The sequence below is a fragment of the Oreochromis niloticus genome, linkage group LG3 (assembly GCF_001858045.2).
Source record: "Oreochromis niloticus isolate F11D_XX linkage group LG3, O_niloticus_UMD_NMBU, whole genome shotgun sequence".
NCBI classification, from domain to species: Eukaryota; Metazoa; Chordata; class Actinopteri; order Cichliformes; family Cichlidae; genus Oreochromis; species Oreochromis niloticus.
This window is the reverse complement of record NC_031967.2, coordinates 85,490,681-85,511,198: the sequence shown is the minus strand read 5'-3', so window position 1 is coordinate 85,511,198 and position 20,518 is coordinate 85,490,681. Positions and strand designations below refer to the sequence as shown.

Below are 20,518 nucleotides of genomic sequence, written 5' to 3'. Positions count from 1 at the left end.
AGGCGTGATTGCGGGTGCCGCTCAGGTGCGTCCGCCTCCCCTGCAGCGGCGCTGCAGACCACGCCCCGCCACACACATTAACCAGGTAAAATACATATTTAGGCAGAATTTTGCAAATATCTATTTTTCATCTTTCAGCAGCATAGAGCTTTTTTTCAATTATTTTTATAAGTCAGGTCAAGGCTCCAAAAGCCCAAAGGAGATATAAGGGTGGCGGCTCACAACAGTTTTTATTTGCTGGATCATTTTAGTTCAGCTGGGTGTCTTTGCTTTTGTTATATTTCTTTAAGAGTTCAAAATGTGTTAATTACATAAATAAAATGTAATTTTCTCTGTAGCACTTCATAGATTTCATAAGCAACACACCTTAGTTGTTCACACAAAGGTAAAAAACAATATATACAGTGTTATCTTCATTTTAGATGTCAAAAAGTATTTGTGGCTCCCAGAGTTTTCTTTTGCGTGGAAATCGCGTCCAAATGGCTCTTTGGGTGTTAAAGGTTGCTGACCCCTGGTATAGGAGGACACCTACTCTGTGTCTGCTTAAACATAAGAGCCCTTTGTTAGGGGGACCGCTGGACTCTTAGCACCAGCTTTGGGGTCACAGGGTCACATCTGGAACACACACACACACACACACACATACCTACACTATGCACAGACTGGTACTCTTTGTTCATACCTGTGTAAGACGTCATATGTTAATGAACTTATGCATATTCATGTAACCTCAATAAAGAGCAGTGTTACGAGGGAGCAGACGAGAGCGACTGAGGTCAAGCGAAGGAACGGCGCTGTCACAGTTCTCTCCCTCATGAATTGTCTGGTTCCAGCAGTGGCTCTGTGACCCATCACCAGCTTTTTCCACTGGTTACCAGTACGTCGTAGAATCCACTTCCAGATCTTGTTGTTTGTCTTTAAATCTCTGAGTGGATTGGCTCCATCTTATCTCTCTTTAACAAAAATAATCCAAGCAGAGCCCTCAGGTCTGCAGATAAGCAGCTTCTGACCAGAACTAGACGTAAAAACAGAGGTGAGCTTTATCGATCGCTGCAGCCAAACTCTGGAACAGTCGCCCTTCACATCAGGTCGTCACCAACACTCGACATTTTTAAAACCCGGTTGGAAACACATTTGTACTCTGTAGCTTTCAATTCTGACGAGTCTTTATAGTAATTACTGTGTATGTTTCCTATTTTATCTCTACTCTGTGCAGCACTTTGGCTCAACCTGTTTTTAAATGTGCTGATAAATAAATGTAGATTTCTTTGAATAAAACAGTGGAGCCGAGCTTTGAGCTCAGTGTGTAACAGTGTGTGTATGAGAGCCATGTAATGTCCATGTGTGCATGCTGACTGTGCTGCTCTGACCCCTCCTCCTTTCAGGGTGGAGCCTGCTGGAGTCCGATGGTTGAGACCAGGTCTGAGGAAGTGTAAGTGTGTTTTTAATGGGATTCATGAAAACAAAGCAGCACACATTCAACCATCTTCATCATGTCAGGAGTCATCATCAAAGTGTCAATCAATGAACAGATGATGGATCAATAACTGCAGCTGGGTTGTGTTTGTTCTCTCCATCAGATTCCTGTCAACTCACAATCGACACAAACACAGTGAACACGGAGCTCCAACTGTCTGACAACAACAGGAAGGTGACACATGTGGAGGAGGTTCAGTCATATCCTGATCATCCAGACAGATTTGATGTTTATCAGCTGCTGTGTAGAAATGGTCTGACTGGTCGCTGTTACTGGGAGGTCGAGTGGAGAGGAGACGTTTTTATATCAGTGAGTTACAGAAGCATCAGAAGGAAAGGAGGCAGTTATGACTGTGTGTTTGGACTCAATGATCAGTCCTGGAGTCTGTTCTGTACTAATGATGGTCCTCAGTCTGTCTGTCACAATAAGAGAGAAACATGGATCTCCTCCTCCTCCTCCTCCTCCTCCTCCTCCTCTGTCTCTAACAGAGCAGCAGTGTATGTGGACTGTCCTGCTGGCACTCTGTCCTTCTACGGAGTCTCCTCTGACACTCTGATCCACCTCCACACCTTCAACACCACATTCACTCAAACTCTTTATCCTGGGTTTAGAGTCTGGTGTCTTGGTGCCTCAGTGTCCCTGTGCTGAGTGGAGTGTAAAGAGTGTCTCCTGTTAGAGAAACACTCTGACTGTTGAACAGAAAGTTCAGTCTGTACATGTCTGTCTCTTTCACTCACAAACACGTTTCAGATTCATGGATTCAATCAGTTGATGTTTGAAACTCTTCTAAATGATTCCTTGTAAACTTCTTCCTCTTCAGTCACAAACAAACAGGAAGTGATGTCACATGTGTTCCTGTCCACACAGCAGAATGAGTCTATTGCTGACAATCAGTGATGTACAAACAGAGTGAGCATTTCTGAGGCCCAAAATAAACTGAGTAGTTCACTGAATGAACAATGGACTGTGAGCTCAGCTCCTTCATCATTAGTATGGATTATATATGTATATGTATTATATTAGTATCATATATATCAGGTGCTGCTGCTGCTGGTTTCAGTCATTGTGCAAATGTGCTGTTTGTAAGGTTGTAAAGCTGCAGTCAGCTGAGACTGAAGAAGTCACCTGATCAGTGAGCAAACGTTTCTGAAAACGTCCAGATGAACAGAATCAACCTTTTGGGATCAGCCAGCAATGCAGCATCATTGTTGTTCAGGTTCAGAGGTTTGCAGGAATGAACTGATGACCAGAAACAGCTGCAAAGTCCAATAAAATACCAGCTGGAGTTCAGCTGCATTTGAAGAAGTCAAAGAAAAGTAAGGATGGCAAAGGGCGATGTTTTCTTCCAAAGAACTGAAAACATGGTCGACGCCTCATTAGAAGAATAATCTGGACATTTGTGAGGAACTCTAACCAAGAAAGCAACACAAGAAAGCAACGTCACACAGATCCAACAGACAGTTTCCATGACTGGAAGTGTTCAGTGTAAAAATGCTACATTGCATTATTGCATCCTCTCACCACAGGAGGCGCTGTTGGCACCACTGATTGCTGATCAGCTGTTCTCTGATGATCTGATTGATCCTGTGAATAACGGGACTCACTGAACTCTGTGACACAGTGAAGATTACAGAGTTTAACATCTGACTGACGTCACACAGACAGAAGGATGAACCAGTGAGGCACAGAACACAGTTACTGGAGATACTGGATCAGCTCCATGTGAACCTCTGATGGAGAAGCTGCTGACCCAGAGAAACATCAGGACATGACAGGCAGCTGCACTGATCTAACAACATGTAGCAGAGCTGATCTATGTTAGAGGATCTATCACAGCAGCTGAAGCCAAAGTCCAACACTGGATACCAGCTGAGCCTGTGCTGAGTGTTACAGGAAAAGAAACACTGACACTGGTAGACACAGTGATGCTGACTGGGGCACAGAGCTGAATGATGCAGCATCAGGACACTGTTTCAGTCTGACTGACAGAGAAACCTGTAGCTGCATCTACATGTGAGGCAGAGGCCACACAAGCAGGTTTCTATGTTTCACAGTGACTGAGATCTTCAGTGGGGGTGGACATGCTCCTGTACAGACCTCTGAGGAGAACCAAGGTGCAGTCAAAGAGTCCAGTCTGTCCTCACAGATGTGAACATGTGGTTTCATCAGGTCTGCTGTCAGCTAGCAGGCTCACATCAGAATAGAGCTGGGCGATATAAGATTTTTTCATATCACGATATGCTTTTTTCATTTCAGGCGATAACGATATATATCACGATATAAGCCAAATAACTATATATGTAAGATTTAAATGTGATGTTGCTCACAAATAAAATGTGAAATAATCAGCAGCTTGTTTTGATTTAAATATTCATTTTCCATAATAAGTTCAACAGGGCAGTTGTACTTAAAATGAGGCTTCAGTTTTATGGTAAAAATGGTAAATGGCCTGCATTTGCATAGCGCTTTACTCAGTCCCTAAGGACCCCAAAGCGCTTTACACTACATTCAGTCATTCACCCATTCATGCACACATTCACACACTGGCAATGGCAAGCTACGTTGTAGCCACAGCTGCCCTGGGGCGCACTGACAGAGGCGAGGCTGCCGGACACTGGCGCCACCGGGCCCTCTGACCACCACCAGTTTTATGCAAAATAAAGGCAAATATTACAATCTACACAAAAGGCAGCCGCTAAAGCGTTTAAGTTTCAAAATAGAACAAACAAAACAGACCACTAAATTGTCAGTTCCACTTAGAAACAAAATATTAATTCTAAAAATAAATCTTAGTTTATTTTACAGAAAAAGAGACAAAATTGACCAACTTACATAATATTGCTTTGGAAGCGCTGTCTGAGAGAAATGTTTATGTCCAGGGAGTTGGTAACGAGGATCCATTACCTTAATTAGCTGCTTGAATCCTTCATTTTCGATCGTGTTTATTGGTAGCATGTCTTTAGCAAGACAGTAAGCTATGGCATTCGTTATGTTGCTATGTCTCTTACCTTTTTTGTCATATGGTAAGACGCTGGCGAAAGCCGACTCAATTGACTGTTGCTGCTTCACAGGGATTCTCCTGGTTGTTTTCGATGACGAATTAGCGCTTTCAGTCAGAGATTGAGCGTGCTTCAGTGGGTGGCACTGCTTCAGGTGATAAAAAAGGTTTGTTGTATTTCCAGACTTTGTGGGAACATGCTTTCAGCACAATTTACAGTGCGCGTTATGCTGTTTTTTGTCAGACTTCAAATAGCCGAAATACCTCCACACTACGGAACTTCTCTGGCCTTTCCTTTCGACAATCTCTCCGACATTGGAACCGTCATCTGTGTTCCCTTCGGTATTCTGGTCACCAAAAACCCGGCACAGCAGCTGGCTGTTTCTCAAACAAATACACACGTGCGCCTTGGCACTTGAGCTGTACGTAACAAGTTACGTGACGTGACGCTGCGGCTGTGATTGGTTCGGCTCTGCGCTACTTAATTTTTATTGGCTATTGGGTTTTTTTATAAGACAGGAAGAGAGAGATGAGGTCTATCGCAATAGTTTTATTTTTCTATCGAGAAAAAGTTATTTCGCAATACATATCGTTATCGTTTTATCGCCCAGCTCTACATCAGAATCACTGTTCCTGAAAAACACAGTCTGTGTGACATCATCAGTCAGCTGATCGTCCCAGATCTGAATGGTTTCTGTCTCTACTGAGGAAGTCAGAGAATATCACTGAGGTGTGGATCAGGTCTGAGTGACCTGTGGAGGGACAGCTTTAAACAGTCCACAGGTCTCACGTCCTGCTCAGTCTGGTAGCAGATACCTCGTATTGTTCCAGATGTGCTGACATCACCAGCAGCAGCAGCAGCACAGCTGTGTGATACGATGAATCTCAGTTATTGATCCAACACACAGGAAATACAAACATCAGGATTTATGAGAGTAATCATTATGAGTCTGAACACATGATCACTGAATGTTAGTCTCCACAATAATAAGCTAACACAAGCAAACACAGCTTTCAGCTCTTATTTTGAAACTTATTTAGAGAGCTGTGATGTGAGCGTGCCTGGCTCTGAGGCACTTGGGTCAGCCTCTGTTGTTTAGAAGTGTTAACCATAGAGTTAACCATAAAGCACACCCCTCCTCCCCTTTTCTTGCCTTAGTCCTTCGTTCGGTCTCTCCAGTAAACAGTGAATCCATCCGGCGTGATGGCGCAGTCGGGGACGTTGGGCTCCAGCCATGTCTCTGTGAAGGCCAGAACACAGCAGTCCCTGATGTCTTGTTGGGGTTTAATCTGAGCTCGTCAGTTTGTTGTCAAGAGACTGGAGATTCGCGAGCAGGATGCTGGGCAGAGGTGGTTTGCTGTTTCTCTGAAAGGCCGTTAAACATGACACTCTCACACATGCTCAGTAGTTTTCCTCACAGCATCCAACAGTTACAGTTTCTTAGCAGATGTCAAGTTAATTCTCTGTGAAGCCATTTATTTCTTTAAAACTCTGAACACTGTACACATTTCACAGCAGTCAGTGTGTAAACAGCTGGAACCTGAAAGTCCACCAGGAGTTTCTCTTTCTTTACAACATTAAAAATCTGTATGAGTTAAACTCTGATGTTGCTGTGTCCTCTGAAGAAATGAGTTTAATCTGAACACAACTCGTTTCTTTAAGAAGGAAGTCTGTATCTTCTACACATTTGTACTTGTATTTGTTTAATGAGTTATAGTTAGGAAGAATTCACTGTTTGTGTCATGATCCGGCCCAAGTCCAACCTCTGACCAGAGTTCCAGTTTTTGTGTGTCTATCCCTGCTCACCTGCAGATCATTAGCAGCAATCATGTGGGTGTACTTAAGACCAGCTCAGCCCTTCACTTGCCAGATCATCAGCTACCTCATTGTGGTAATTGGCCTTAATGTTTCACTCTTTTTTGCCCTTTCTGGACCATTGCTTCACCAAAAGGCAGATCACACAAAGCTCTGATTAACAGCTCATTTGGAAGTACTGACATGTGGAGTAAATACTGAGCTCTGCTGTGATAATGCATGTAGGGTACATACAACTGGATATGTAAATGTAATGATGGATCAATGAAATCTATATTACAAAGTATAATCACAATTATAGTCTAAGGAGCTTGGAAAGAAAGCAAATGGACTTCTTTAAGCTTTATGAAGACGTATCACCTCTCATCTGAGAAGCTTCTTCAGTTCTAAACCCATATGGTGTAGAGCAGGGGTCCCCAATCCCAGTCCACCAGGGCCGGTATCCTGCAGGTTTTAGATGCGTCCTTGATCCATCACAGCTGATTTAAATGGATAAATTACCTTCTCAACATGTCTTGAAGTTCTCCAGAGACCTGGTAATGAACTAATCATGTGATTCAGGTGTGTTGACCCAGGGTGAGATCTAAAATCTGCAGGGACACCGGCCCTCGTGGACTGGGATTGGGGACCCCTGGTGTAGAGTCACAGATATTTAAAGCAAAGTGGGGCTGTCCTTTTTTTTTTTTACATATTTACATCATGGACAATAGTTACCAAAGCAGATGACAGTACAGTTGTTAAAGTTAGAGTACACATAGTGTGCAAACATAGCAGGATACTGAAAGATGTTTAAATAGTTAAGAATATTTAGAATAATTAGAAAAGTGCAGATTGTGTATTGTACCTGTGCATTAAAAAGTAGACATGTATAGTGTATATATAAGCTGAGAAAAGTAATGTGCAAGTTATAACAGTAGAAGTTGTTACAGCGCAGATGTGAACATCTATGATTGTTGGGAGCAGTTCTGATTGTACAGTCTGACAGCTGCAGGGAGGAAGGACCTGCAGAAACGCTCCTTCATGCATCGAGGATGCAGCAGTCTGTCACTGAAGGAGCTCTGCAGTTCAGCAACATTTCCATGCATGGGGTGGGAGACTCTGTCCATCAGAGATGTTATTTTGGCCAGAGTCCTTCTGTCTCCCACCACCTGCACTGGGTCCAGGGTGCATCCCAGAACAGAGGTGGCCTTCCTGATGAGTTTATCCAACCTCTTCCTCTCAGCTGCTGATAAACTGCTGCTCCAACATACAACACTGTAAAAAATGACAGATGCCACCACAGAGTCATAGAAGGTCTTTAAAAGCGCTCCCTGTACTCCAAATGACCTCAGCCGCCTCAGCAGGTAGAGTCTGCTCTGACCCTTCCTGTAAAGAGCATCAGTGTTGTGGCTCCAGTCCAGTTTATTATTCAGGTGAACACCCAGGTACCTACAAGAGTCCACTATCTCAATGTCCACTCCCTGGATGTTCACCGGTGTCAGTGTGGTGGGTCTGCGTCTCCGGAAGTCCACCACCAACTCCTTGGTTTTCCCGGCGTTGATCAGCAGGTGGTTCTGCTGACACCAGTCCACAAAGTCCAGAGTCCACTGTCTGTACTCTGAGTCGTCCTCACCTGTGATGAGGCCGACTATGGCAGAGTCGTCAGAGAACTTCTGTAGGTGGCAGCGTGGGGAGTTGATGGAGAAGTCTGCAGTGTAGAGGGTGAAGAGGAACGGTGCCAGCACAGTTCCCTGTGGGGCCCCCATACTGCAGACCAGCGTGTCAGAGACACAGCCCTGTGTCCTCACATACTGTGGACGTTCTGTGAGGTAGTCCAGTATCCACTGGGACATGTGGTGGTCCACTCCCGATAGCTCCAGCTTGTCCCTCAGAAGTCGTGGCTGGATGGTGTTGAAAGCACTGGAGAAATCAAAGAACATGATCCTCACAGTGCTTCCAGGCTTCTCCAGGTGAGTCAGAGCTCAGTGCAGGAGGTAGATAATGGCGTCCTCCACCCCGATGCCAGGCTGGTAAGCAAACTGCAGCGGATCCAATGAAGACCTCACCAGGGGGCGCAGATGGTTTAGAACCAACCTCTCGAGGGTCTTCATCAGATGCGATGTCAGGGCTACCGGCCTGTAGCTGCTGAGGTCCTTGGGATGGGAGGTCTTTGGTACCGGTACCACACAGGAGGTCTTCCACAGCTGTGGTACTTTCCCCAGTGACAGGCTCAGGTTGAACAGATATCCTAGGATGCCACAGTTCATCTGCGCAGCATCTCAGGAGCCTGGAGCTGACGCCATCTGGACCTGCAACCTTACGCAATCTTGCCTTCATATATTGTCTTCAGCTTCACCTGCACAACAGCTGTCGTGCCAAGGTAGGTGTCCCCAAAAGAATTGGTTTGCCCTGCGTCAGGAGCACACGCTGGGCTCTCCAAATCACAGACAAACAGTATCCCCCATTTTTGATTTTTAGTTCACAAACACTTCTTAGAACGACCAACTAATCCTGAAACTTTGGAGGTTTTAGCTCTCTGTACAGGGAAGTTACAGGAGGATAAAAATAATTATCAGGCATTATCATTCATTTGTTAAAATAATCCCGTCCGATACCACGTGAGAACAATAAATATATAGTTTTCTATTGTCACCCTAAAACTGAATGGTAATGTAACGACACTCGTTTTTCACTTTTTCACAAAACTAAAACATCACTACTGCCACGTCTAATCGTCTGTAATGGAGGCGGAGTAAACTGGATTTGCGCTCCATGCCCAGCGAATGCTCACGACGCACGGGGAACACACTTTGTCAGTGACACCAAACTTGACACAACACTCATCCTGCCACAGTTTGTTCCCCCGGTTCAAATCACGGACAAACAGTATCCCACAGCTGTTTATGTTTTTAGGCCCATTTTGCGCAGAGAGACCTTTTTTGAAAAATGCATTGATAGCAGTGTTGAATATTCTTACACAGTAAGAAAGAAAGAAACAAGACCAACTATACGTAAAATAATTAAAGATGTTTTGTTTTTCTGTGATTTAAAAGAGATACAGATTACAAGAGATTACTGAAAGAGCTGCTGCTGCTATTAAAAATATCTTTCATTAGTAAGAATCATTTCAACACTTGTTCATGACCCATCATTTTGAAGTCAGAAGCTGTGAAGAAGTGCTGATGAAGCAGAACATGAAGAAACTCTGAAAGTGAAGGCAGTGACTCTCTGAAAAGCTGTTAAACATGACACTCTCACACATGCTCAGCAGTTTTCCTCACAGTATCCAACAGTTACAGTTTCTCAGCAGACATCAAGTTAATCCTCCGTGAAGCCATTTATTTCTTTAAAAGTCTGAACACTGTACACATTTCACAGCAGTCAGTGTGTAAACAGCTGGAACCTGAAAGTCCACCAGGAGTTTCTCTTTCTTTACAACATTAAAAATCTGTATGAGTTAAACTCTGATGTTGCTGTGTCCTCTGAAGAAATGAGTTTAATCTGAACACAACTCGTTTCTTTAAATGTTGAGAGGTTTTGTTAAAACTCATCATTCACTTCCTGACTCCACCAAACAGCTGCTGAGATGACAACGACACAGGTCAAGAAATGTCATCATCTCAGAGTTCCTCACCTGCTTCTGTCATGTCCATCACAAAGATCCCAGTAGAAGCTGAATGCATGAAGGTCAATTTGTAAAGTAAAATGAAAACTGAAGGCTCTGCCTCCCATTCTACTTGTGAAGATGATGTCAGATTTTTTCTAAACCTTTAAATGTTACAGTGTTTCAATTTAGTTCAGTTTTATTTAAACAGTGCACCTCAAGGTGTTTTGAACATCACTACTGGGCAGTAATGCAACCTTGGTCTGCTCACCATCATGACCCGACACACAGTCCTGGAGAGGAATTGCAACTCCCGATAATATCGTCCGTGGCTCTTCCCACTGCAGGAAGCAACAGTTTGATACCAGTTATAAATACAAATCAAATCATTAAAAATAATATCAAACTTTCCCTCCTTCATACCAAACTTGTAGCTTTCCCTTCAGGAACCTAAAAAGAATCCACATTGACCTGGACTGGTGGGCAGGTGCTGGGTTCAAACTAGATGGAGGCCAAATGTAGTCTTAACTGATCAGACACAAATCTTAAAACCAGTCCTTTTGTTTAAACTTGCTTCATGGATTTAGTAGTAATGTGGCAGCTGTGAAAGACAGCACAGAGGCACTAATCATGGCAGCACAGGAACAAGCTCTGAGCACAAGATCCATGGAGGCTGGGGTCTATCACACCAGGTAAGACCGCAGGTGCAGGATGTGTAAAGATGCCCCTGAGACAATCCAGCACATAACAGCAGGGTGCAAGATGCTAGCAGGCAGAATGATTGCGCTAGGATCCTGTGAGACTTCCAGATACAGAAGGACAAACTGGTGATGGTAACCAGCTGGACATAGTGATGGATATAGCTATACCAAGCAGCAGACTTTATATTGTATATCCTGCCATAAATTGTGTATGGTATGATTTATTAAGGTACGATGGAGTGCCTTCTTTCACATTCAGACATGGATTGATCTTGAGCTAGGCGGATGCCGGCCCCCAGTCTGCATATTGCCTGGTTCATAGAGTTCAGAGCTATAATACAGAGTTCCAATGTGGAGAGTCTTCAGTCTGTATCAACCTCAGCACCACCAAAACTGGTCTATTTCAGACACACAGATGTTTAAACCTTTGGTCTGTTAAGCTTGGCCTTCAGCAGGAACCAAAGGCAGTGATAAGCACCCGCTTTACACGTGTAGCTGTACATGGGTCTGCAGCAGAGTCCCTCTGTGCTGGTCCTGGGCTTTCTGTTCAAACTTAAACATTTAGATCCTGAACGACCTTGTGTGTCCTTGCTTGAACGGCCATTTGTATCAGTTAGTGGGACTGAAGGCAAAGGATTATAATGAAATTTATTTTGAATTATTGATAATTATGTGATTCTCAAACCAGAAACCCTGGATGACCAGCCAGATCCGCACACTTCTCAAAGCCCGGGATGCTGCCTTCAGGTCGGGCGACTGAGTTCTGTACAGGTCTGCTCAACCCGATCTGAAAGAAGCTAAGACGGACCATAAAAGTAGCATAGAGTCCCACCTGTCCAGCAACAACACACGGGGGGTGTGGTTGGGCATACAACACATCCTAAACCACAGAGGCTGCACTGTGAAAACAGGAAACTTAAGTGCGCCACTGCTGAAGGAGATAAACACTGGAAGTAGAAGTACTGAGCATCTCCATCATAGTCAGCATTGGCAGTGAAAACAGGTACTTTTACAGATATTCAGATAAAAAACAAAAAAAACATTTCAGATTAATATCTCTGAGAAATCAAACTTCACCTTCATTTTTCATTGATATATTTAATCCCCATGTAGCTACTGACAGTCCACACAGTGCTCAAATGTGTTTTTATTCATTAATATACAACAGATTATTTTTTTGAAGTTCATGTTTTGCTCAGTTGATCATCATGTGAATGCAGAGAAGCAGGAAAGGAGGAGGGCTGAAACTGCACGTCAGAGGTGATTTCCCAATTGTACTGATGCTGTTGTGTGTATAAAGAACGATCAGCAGCTTTCAGCCAGCCAAACGCCATCTATACACACGTAAGTATACAACTGCTCACACAGCATCTCTGTTTGCTCTTTATGTTCCTTTAAATTTGGCAAAAAATGACCCTTTTTTACCCATCTTGAGGTAATCAATTAAAAATCATTTCTCGGTCCAGCATGTTGTACAGTGCGTTCCCAGGCAAGTTTTTTGGGGAGGCAGAGAGCATAAAGTCTTTATCAGTAGTTCAATTCACAGGTACCTTAATGTGTTTGTGGTTTAAGGAGGAAGAGATGGAGACTATGAAGACTCTGCTGAAGGTTTATCTGCTGCTGCTGATCGGACCTCCCTTCACTCTGGTGATGCTTCATATTCTCTTTTGTGTCCAGTCTGTGTGAAAATGTGCTCTCTGCTGCTTTTCAGTTTTTCACACATTTATTTCATCACGTGGGGTCAAACTTACTTTTTAGCATAAAGTACAAAAACATTCAGAACAATTCAAGTTTAATTAGCTGCACATTTAAAAAAAAACACTAACGATCCGTTTAGTAGCAAAATCATGTCATTTTATTATATCTCAGAAAAAACTGTAAATGTAGACAAAGTAGTAATGCTACAGCAGCTTCAGCTACCACGCACCTTCCTGATTTCAAACTTTTAAAACAGATTTTAAATCTTTCTGTTTACTATTAATCTTTTAACTTTGATGCAGGAACAATCAGTGGTCCAGTACATCACCGAGCTCCAGGTGTCTCTGGATGAAGCTGAAGAGACGTATCTTAGCAGTCAAGGTTTCATCAAAATCGATGTTGATCTGAACAAAGGAGCTGAAGGAAAATACATCTACCTTTGGTACAAAAAAGGCAGCAGCTCACCAATCACCAGGATTCAGCTTACATTCAATGATGGCATGAGCAGGGGTCTGATCACTGCAGGTTACCAGAAGATTAACAAGAACCTCAATGCCGGAACAAGCGGAGACAACATCTACCTGTGGTACTACAGAGGTAACTCAGAGTACGATGTTCCCATTGTGAACCTTCATGTCTCTATAGAAGCAAGAGAGGAAGCCCAGATGTTTGCATTTGGATGGGAGAGACTGGCCTGTGATCTGAACCGGAAAGCTAGAGGAAAATGGATCTACCTGTGGGTGAAGGGAGAGAGACCGACCTACATCTGTGACATCACTGCCAATGCTGACTATGATGGAGATGCTGACTACTTCCAGAACGGCTACATCAGAGTGGATGAAGATACCAACAGAGGTGCAGGAGGATCCTTTGTCTTCATCTGGTACCGTCAGACCACTAACTCTCAAAGAGCCATCACAGATCTGAAGATCGCCACTGATGATATAGACGAGATATTGTTTCAGTATATGGGCTTTACAAGGGTAACTACTGATCTAAGCAAGGGGGCAGGAGGAAGTTACGTGTACCTGTGGTACAAGAAAGACTCCGGTCTTCCCGTTCGGGCGGTCTCTGTGATCGTCAACACAGCAGCTGTGGAGCAGTACAGATATCCCAGGGTCTTCATTAGACAAAAAAACCTCAACAGTGGGAACAAAGGTAATACGCTGTACCTGACCTTCAGTTCGTTTTAGTAACAGAGCTGGGAATGCTCACTGGGCAGAAACCAAAGAGTCTATGGTGTTCCTGTTTAACCAGTTTGATTGTTTTTCTTTCCTTTCTGAAATGATGTTCACCCACTGTGATCTCAGATCTTTGACTCCAACAATGATCATTGATCCTACAATCAATCTGTTTGATTAGCTCTGTCTCACTGTATTCTGATGATTGTCTCTGTTTCAATAAAGTCTGTTCAGCATATGAAATATCTTTGTATCATGTGTAAAAGCTCGGTGCGTGTCAAGAGAATCTGAAGAAGTGAGAGAAGAGAGCAGCTCAGCAGGATCACTACATGACTTCATTTAGCAGAAACTTCACTGTGTGGACATCACGAGTTTACTTCTCATTATTCTCTGTGTCAGGGTAACAGGACAGCTAAAGAATGATTCACAGGTACCAGCCCCAGAAACACCGCCCCGAGGCAGCCACCACCCTGAAAGGAAGAGCAGCCAATCACCGATACTCATGAGCATGACAGAACTCTGTATTACTGGAGCTGTTAATGTATGTTTTACTGATATTTTACTTTTTATTAACATGAGTATTATTGGTAGCAGTAGTTGTAGAATTAGCAGTGTCGGGTAATTTCCTATAAAAACCAGTTCAAAAAAGGATGCACGTTAAGAACAGTTACCACATGAACCATTATACACACTCCAATATATCTAATGTTCTAACACATGACAAAAATTCTATTTATTTATTTATTTTTTTAACTTTATTTTGTACTTTTCCAAATTTATAGTACATGCAAACAAAAATATGAAAAAGGAACACAAAAGAAACAAACTAAAAGGTATAAAACACACCTAATCTGTGGGGAAAGAAAAGAAAGAATAATTATACACCTGTATATAGAGATGGGGAATACCCAGCACTAAGGTGACATTGGATGTCCTGGTGGTTTTTGTCCATAAAACTACTCATCTAAGATTAACACAAAATTATTATTATGTGCTTGATGTGCCTCACCTTTGACCCTGGCTTTTCCCGTCTGACTGCACTAGGACATATTGCCACCTAATAAAATAACACATTGATTCCTGAAATTCCTGTTGGTTTGAAAGTCCTGCGTTTTGGTCCTGCATCCACCCTGATCATGTATTTCTCTTTCATTCTGCTTCCTCTCACCTGTTTCTCTGTGTCTCCATGGAAAGAGCACTGAAACACCTGAAAGACATCTGTGTAAACGAGGACATAAATGGAAGACTGGGCTGGGTGAGTGGGACAGATCTCAGTACTCACAGTTCATAAAGACATTCAGCTGCTGAACAGCAAAATATTCAAACATGGGCGACATCTGTGTTTGATGAAGCAAATGAAAGTGTTGCTTCAAGGACAGAGAGCTGATAAAGCTCTGAGGTCAGCAATGGAAATGATGAGATTTGGTTAGACTGACAGATGAAGCTTCACATTCATTTTCCTCCATGTGAAGCTTAGAAGAGAGAAACCACCATCCAGCTGAGCTGCTGTTTATCAACCATTTCATGTTGTTTGTAGCACAGAGTTCCCCAGTGGAGAGTCAGAGTGCTGTGTGGCTGTGATGTGACAGCATCAGGTCACTAGTTTAAATATTCTTACTGTAATTTTGATTCATGAAGCAGCACAAAATCTGTAAACTCATCTGTAACTATTGTGCTTGTTGCACAAACTCTTTGTCCATGTGTGAAAGCTGCTGTTCCTCTGAGGATTCACTGATTTGACCTTCAGCACACGTCACTGCTGCATGAGCTGATCTGTTTATAGTGAGCTGAGCTCCCAGCTGTTCATGTTCACTCATATTTACTGTGGAGCCCGTCATCACTGTTGATGATGTCACATCCTGTGTTGAAAGCTCTGAGCCACGGTCAGATGGTAGTGGTGCTGATGGACATTCACACAGAGTTTAGGATGAGTATGTGATTTTTAGAACATCAGCTGGTGCTGACACACACTGTGTGTAAATGTGTGTGTGTGATAGGACACACAGCAGCTGTGTGTTTATCACAGGTTATAGACGGCTGCCACACTTTTGAAGGCAAATGTAAGTAATGACACGATGTTCAGAGCCAGATGAAAAACTGAAGCTGAGTCCAAATAAAGTGAAACAAAGTGCTGCACTGGACTCTGATCAACAACATGACAGGAGTACCAGGACCACACCTGCTCACTCCCTCATGCTCTCACTGTGTGCTGGATGGAGACAGTGAGCAGTGCTGTGAGCAGACTTTACTGTGGAAGATAAGATGTGAGCTCACAGCTGTGCAGGGAGAGCACACAGTGAGGTTTTGCATACATCAGCATTTCCAGTGAAGTGATGAAGCAGCTTTGAATGTGTGTAAATGAGTCTAAGCAGCAAACAGAGATCAGTGAGTGAATCTGCTGACACACAGAATCCAGAGCAGCAGCATCATGGAGAGGATCCTGCTGTGTGTCTGCTGCTTCTCAGGTAAGTCCAGCTCTTTATCGTCTACAACAGCACTTATTACTCAGATCAGTCTCAGCCCCTGATAGGCTCAGAGTCTCAGATAGACTCAGAGTGTCTCTACAAACTGACCCAGTCAAACGTTTTCCCTTTCAGGCTGGTTTGTCTCCACATGCTGTCCCCGTCAGTACCACTATGTGGATGATGCAAAGACTTGGACTGAAGCTCAGAGCTACTGCCAACAGACTCACACAGACCTGGCCTCCATCGAGAACACTGAAGAAATGAAGCAGCTGAACAGCACAGTTTCATCTGCCGCTCACAGCTCTGAGCTCTGGATCGGTCTGTACAGTCAGATCAGGTGGAGGTGGTCAGATGGGCTCACAGGGAGTGGAGCTGACTACAGGAACTGGGACACTTCTGAATATGAACCAGATTTTTACTCTGGGGTTCAGTTCTGTGTGTCCTCTTTAAAAGGAAAATGGTGGGATTTTCAGTGCAGCGAGAAGCTCCAGTTTATTTGCTACAGAGGTACAAAAAAAACCTACATTTGATTTTAAACTTTTAAACTTTAAACTTTGATTTCACTGCATTATTCCAAAGAAACATTTCCATTCCAAAAATGGATTATGTTCAACTAGACGTTGCGTTTTCAGTGGGGGAAATGTTTCATCATCATCATCATCATCATCATCAGCTGACTGCAGGTTTCCCAAACCTTATAAACACTACCTTTGCACAATGGAAAAACTTATACAATGCATAAACAATGGGCTGTGAGGTCAGTTTATGATCATTAATATGCAAACTGTCATGACCATTGACCAGCAATCAAAGACCATTTCATTCGGTGGGCTAGTTTCAGTCATTGCATAAAAGTACTTTTTAAAAGGTTAAGGAAACCTGCAGTCAGCTGAGACTGAAGAAGACTTTTGGATGATGATGAATCGTTTCTCTCACTGAAAACGTCCAGATGAATACAATCAACTTATTGGATTTCCTTATCTTGATGATTGAGCATGCAACGAGACAACACGTTTCTACGTTTTAACTTTCAGGATCACAGATGAACCCTGAGTTTGATTTGGTGAATAAAGAAATGAGTTGGTCCGATGCTCGAAGGTACTGCAGGGAGAACTTCTTGGACCTGGCCACTGTCAAGAACCCCGGAGAGAACCAACAAGTCCATGAAAAGGCTCAGAGTAAAAGGGTGTGGATTGGCCTGCACAGAGAGCCACACATTTACTGGTCTGATGGCACAAAGTACTCATTCTCATACTGGGCCAGTGGGATGAACCCGTTTAGGGGTATGAGTAAGATCTGTGCAGCTCTGACTCGTTCAGGAGAATGGAAGACTTTGTCCTGTGAAACAAGATTACCATTTGTCTGCTACAGCCTCCCTACACCTGGTGAGCTTTCACTGTCTTTCCTTTATGGATCACAAGCAATTTTACACACGGTGCTGTGCAAAAGTCTTGAGCCACCTGTGATTTCTGCATTTTCTGGAGAGAAATGGGAAACAGCTGCAGACTTGACTTAATAAATCGCCCAAAATGGAAATATAGTATATATAAGGTAAACCCTCAGAGAGTTCAATATCAAGTTATTTTATGCTTGAGTGGTTTGCAGGTCAGAATTAGGTGGCTTAACAAACAAACAAAAAAGACTTTTCCATGGTGATGTATATTTAAGATAACAAATAGTAGATGAAATGCACTTAAAGCATATGTTACAGGCCTTCTATGGATCCTGTTTTTAAACAGAAAAGCAGAGTCAGGAGACATGAGCTGCGTTCGGTCTGCAGGCCTTTCCTTGTCTGAGCTACAGGAGCATTGCCACGGCTTATCACACCCATAGCTCCCTCCCCCTTGTGGCTATGCCACGAAATTACATCTTCACAACTTTAAGTGAAAAGTGCAATACCACAATGAAATAAGGCCTTTTACATCAACAAATGTTTTACAAAAAAATTTACTATTGTGAACATCCCCACATTCCTTGCCTACTAACATGTATAGATTGGGGAGTTATAATATTCAGGGAAGGCGCCGGGGTGTGCACAGTGAGATGGTGGAATGTGATATGGCACTGGGGGAAACTAAGGTAACAAGGACTACGGTGGCATGGTGCAGAATGCTGTGTTTGGTGACTCGTGCACTTCAGCACAACTGACTGATGGATGCACACAGAGAGGGCTGGCCAAGGGTGTCATGTGTGAAATGCGTAGCAGGCCGTCGTTCTCCAGGAGACCTCCTTAAAACTGATTCATTAGTCGGTGGGGTCACGTTAGGTGTATACTGTGCCCTTTCTAAAAGCGGCAGTCCAACTTCCCCTTCGTCGACTCTGAAAGGCACTTTACTGACCCCTGATTTCTGTACCCTCTCATATTCCTCCTCTCCAATGTTGTTGTTCTGTTCAGTGCTTCGGTGTCCACCATCTTGTTCCATTCCTGTTTCCCTCAGTGCATTTGTTGCAGTTTGTTCCCCTAATATTGTTGCTTCTGTCCCCTGAGGTGTTCCACAGTTGACCTCGGCTGAACTCAACTATTTCCCCTGAGGGTATGGATACAGGTATGAGGAGCATCCCCTCTTGTGGCGATGCCACTCAATTACATCTTCACAACTTTAAGTGAAGCAGCTGTCCGTGTATGTCCTGTCGGGTAAGATAGCCGACACTCACTGATTCTGATGCGTCGGGTCCTCACTTTGTGTTTACGTCTTCATGCAGAATCCGTGTACCTGCTCTCATTTACGTTTTTAGCAATGTGGTGGTTGTCGAAATTTTGTGAGGTTTAACCTAAGATTCTAGCAATTTGGGCAAAATAATTTAATATTTAAAAATCAATTCTGGATTTTAATGAATCGATATCGCGTTATTAAAGCTAGAATCGATTGTTATCGGAAAATCGATAATTAAAACCCACCCGTAGTCAGTATAACCCAAGGTGAAAATGTCCAAATTGTGCCCAATTAGCCATTTTCCTTTCCTGGTGTCATGTGACCTGTTAATGCTACAGGGCCAAGGTGCAAATGGGGAGCAGGTGTGTTGAATTTGGTGTTATTGCTCTCATAGGCTGTGTCCCAATTCAGGGTCTGCAGCCTTAAAGGCCGCATTTTAAGGCCGATTACGTCACAGCGGCGCGACGAAGGCTGTCCCAATTCAAAGGCTGCTCGAAATGCAGCCCTCAAATGTGTCCTTCATTTCCCTGAATTTTAAGGATGTGGCGGTGTAGACTTTGTGGCCCAACATATCCCAGAATGCATAGCACGGCGGTGGGTGTAGATAATTTTGCCAAAAAAAAACGGCGGAAGAGGGGCGGCCAGAGAGTAAACTTTTAAAAGTAAGTACTGAATATTATGTCACTTATTTATGTGCAAATGTTTAATAACGAAGAACATTAAAACATTACTGTTGGCCACATGTCAGCAAAGTTATGTGACATTAGTGATGTTTGTACTAACTTGGTTTTAAAGCCTTTACTTTAAAATATACGCCGTTCAATATGATTTCATGAATATTTAAAGTAAGCACTGAGAGAAATGTAGTAATGCCAACATATTAAAAGAACAATATTTGTCTCTTATATATAATACATCTATATATACAGTGTCAAAGGAACCTGTCTTTGAGTGAAGATTTAAGGTGACAGGAAATATAAATAAATGCAGCTTGAATCTTTACTGAAGCTCAGTATTTGAAACAGAGTTCATTCACTGCTGTAATAACTAATAATGATTGAAATAAGAACTTTAATATTGGCCAATTATATTTACATTACCAATGTAAGATGACTTTAGTCTCATGAACAACATAAACTAATTGTTATTTACTAACTAATCTTAAAATGACTGTTCAGTACAGAAATGAAGCCCAACAATCATGTTTCACAGTCCCGTGGTCTCAGCCTCAGATACTTATCAAATCAAAGCTCATGTAGAAACAAACAAACAAATGAACAAAAGGTTTTCTCCTTCATTTCTGTCAAATAATGCTGTATGAAACGTTTCCAGCTGTTAGTGTCATGGTTGCTAGGCAACCTGGGCAGCGCCATGAAGGCAAGATCATCCCATTTCACAAGCCTCGCACTTCCGGCCTTAGCGGTCTTTGAGTATGCGGCCCTTTCTGGACCGTTAAGGCTGCGTACTTTAAGGCTGCAGACCCTGAATTGGGATACAGCCATACTCTCTCATACTGGTCACTGGAAGTCTAACATGGCACATTATGGCAAAAAATTCTCTGAGGGTCTGAAAAAAAGAATTGTTACTCTACATAAAGATGGCCTAGGCTGAAAGAATTTTGCCAACACTTTGAAACTGAGCTGCAGCACAGTGGTCAACACCATACAACAGTTTAACAGGGCAGGTTCCACTCAGAACAAACCTTTCCACGGGCGACCAAAGAAGTTGAGTGCAGTTGCTCAGTGTCATATCCAGAGTTTGTCTTTTGAAAATAGATGTATGAATGCGTGGGGGGTCAGCCTCTTGGTGCTCAGACCATACGCCACACACTGCATCACTTGGCTGTTATCCCAGAAGGAAGCTTCGTGTGAAGATAATGCAAAAGAAAACCCACAAACAGTTTGCTGCAGACAAGCAGACTAAGGACATGGATTAGCTGTGGTCT

General features: G+C 43.1%; 2 protein-coding genes across 2 annotated transcripts; both read left to right on the top strand.

The window, feature by feature from the left end:
- The first annotated feature begins 1,747 nt into the window (after nt 1–1,747).
- LOC109199509 (uncharacterized) lies at nt 1,748–13,466 on the top strand. Its single transcript, XM_025905276.1, has 3 exons — nt 1,748–1,786; nt 12,148–12,222; nt 12,576–13,466. The coding sequence occupies exons 2-3, from the start codon at nt 12,157–12,159 to the stop codon at nt 13,464–13,466; spliced, it is 957 nt and encodes a 318-aa protein (XP_025761061.1). The 5' UTR covers nt 1,748–1,786; nt 12,148–12,156.
- Nucleotides 8,443–17,479, top strand: LOC109199514 (macrophage mannose receptor 1). The gene is made up of 7 exons (XM_019354863.2): nt 8,443–8,650; nt 11,264–11,578; nt 13,854–13,995; nt 14,649–14,709; nt 15,864–15,919; nt 16,052–16,426; nt 16,954–17,479. The coding sequence occupies exons 4-7, from the start codon at nt 14,693–14,695 to the stop codon at nt 17,433–17,435; spliced, it is 930 nt and encodes a 309-aa protein (XP_019210408.1). The 5' UTR covers nt 8,443–8,650; nt 11,264–11,578; nt 13,854–13,995; nt 14,649–14,692; the 3' UTR covers nt 17,436–17,479.
- Nucleotides 17,480–20,518: the final 3,039 nt, after the last annotated feature.

What these genes read in the sequence shown, in the direction of transcription:
- LOC109199514 (XM_019354863.2), top strand. An exon ending in GTGTGTCTGCTGCTTCTCAG is followed by an intron (nt 15,920 to 16,051) that starts GTAAGTCCAGCT and finishes TTTCCCTTTCAG; the next exon opens with GCTGGTTTGTCTCCACATGC. An exon ending in CCAGTTTATTTGCTACAGAG is followed by an intron (nt 16,427 to 16,953) that starts GTACAAAAAAAA and finishes TTTAACTTTCAG; the next exon opens with GATCACAGATGAACCCTGAG.
- LOC109199509 (XM_025905276.1), top strand. Translation starts at nt 12,157, where the DNA reads ATGGAGACTATGAAGACTCTGCTGAAGGTTTATCTGCTGCTGCTGATC. An exon ending in TCGGACCTCCCTTCACTCTG is followed by an intron (nt 12,223 to 12,575) that starts GTGATGCTTCAT and finishes ACTTTGATGCAG; the next exon opens with GAACAATCAGTGGTCCAGTA.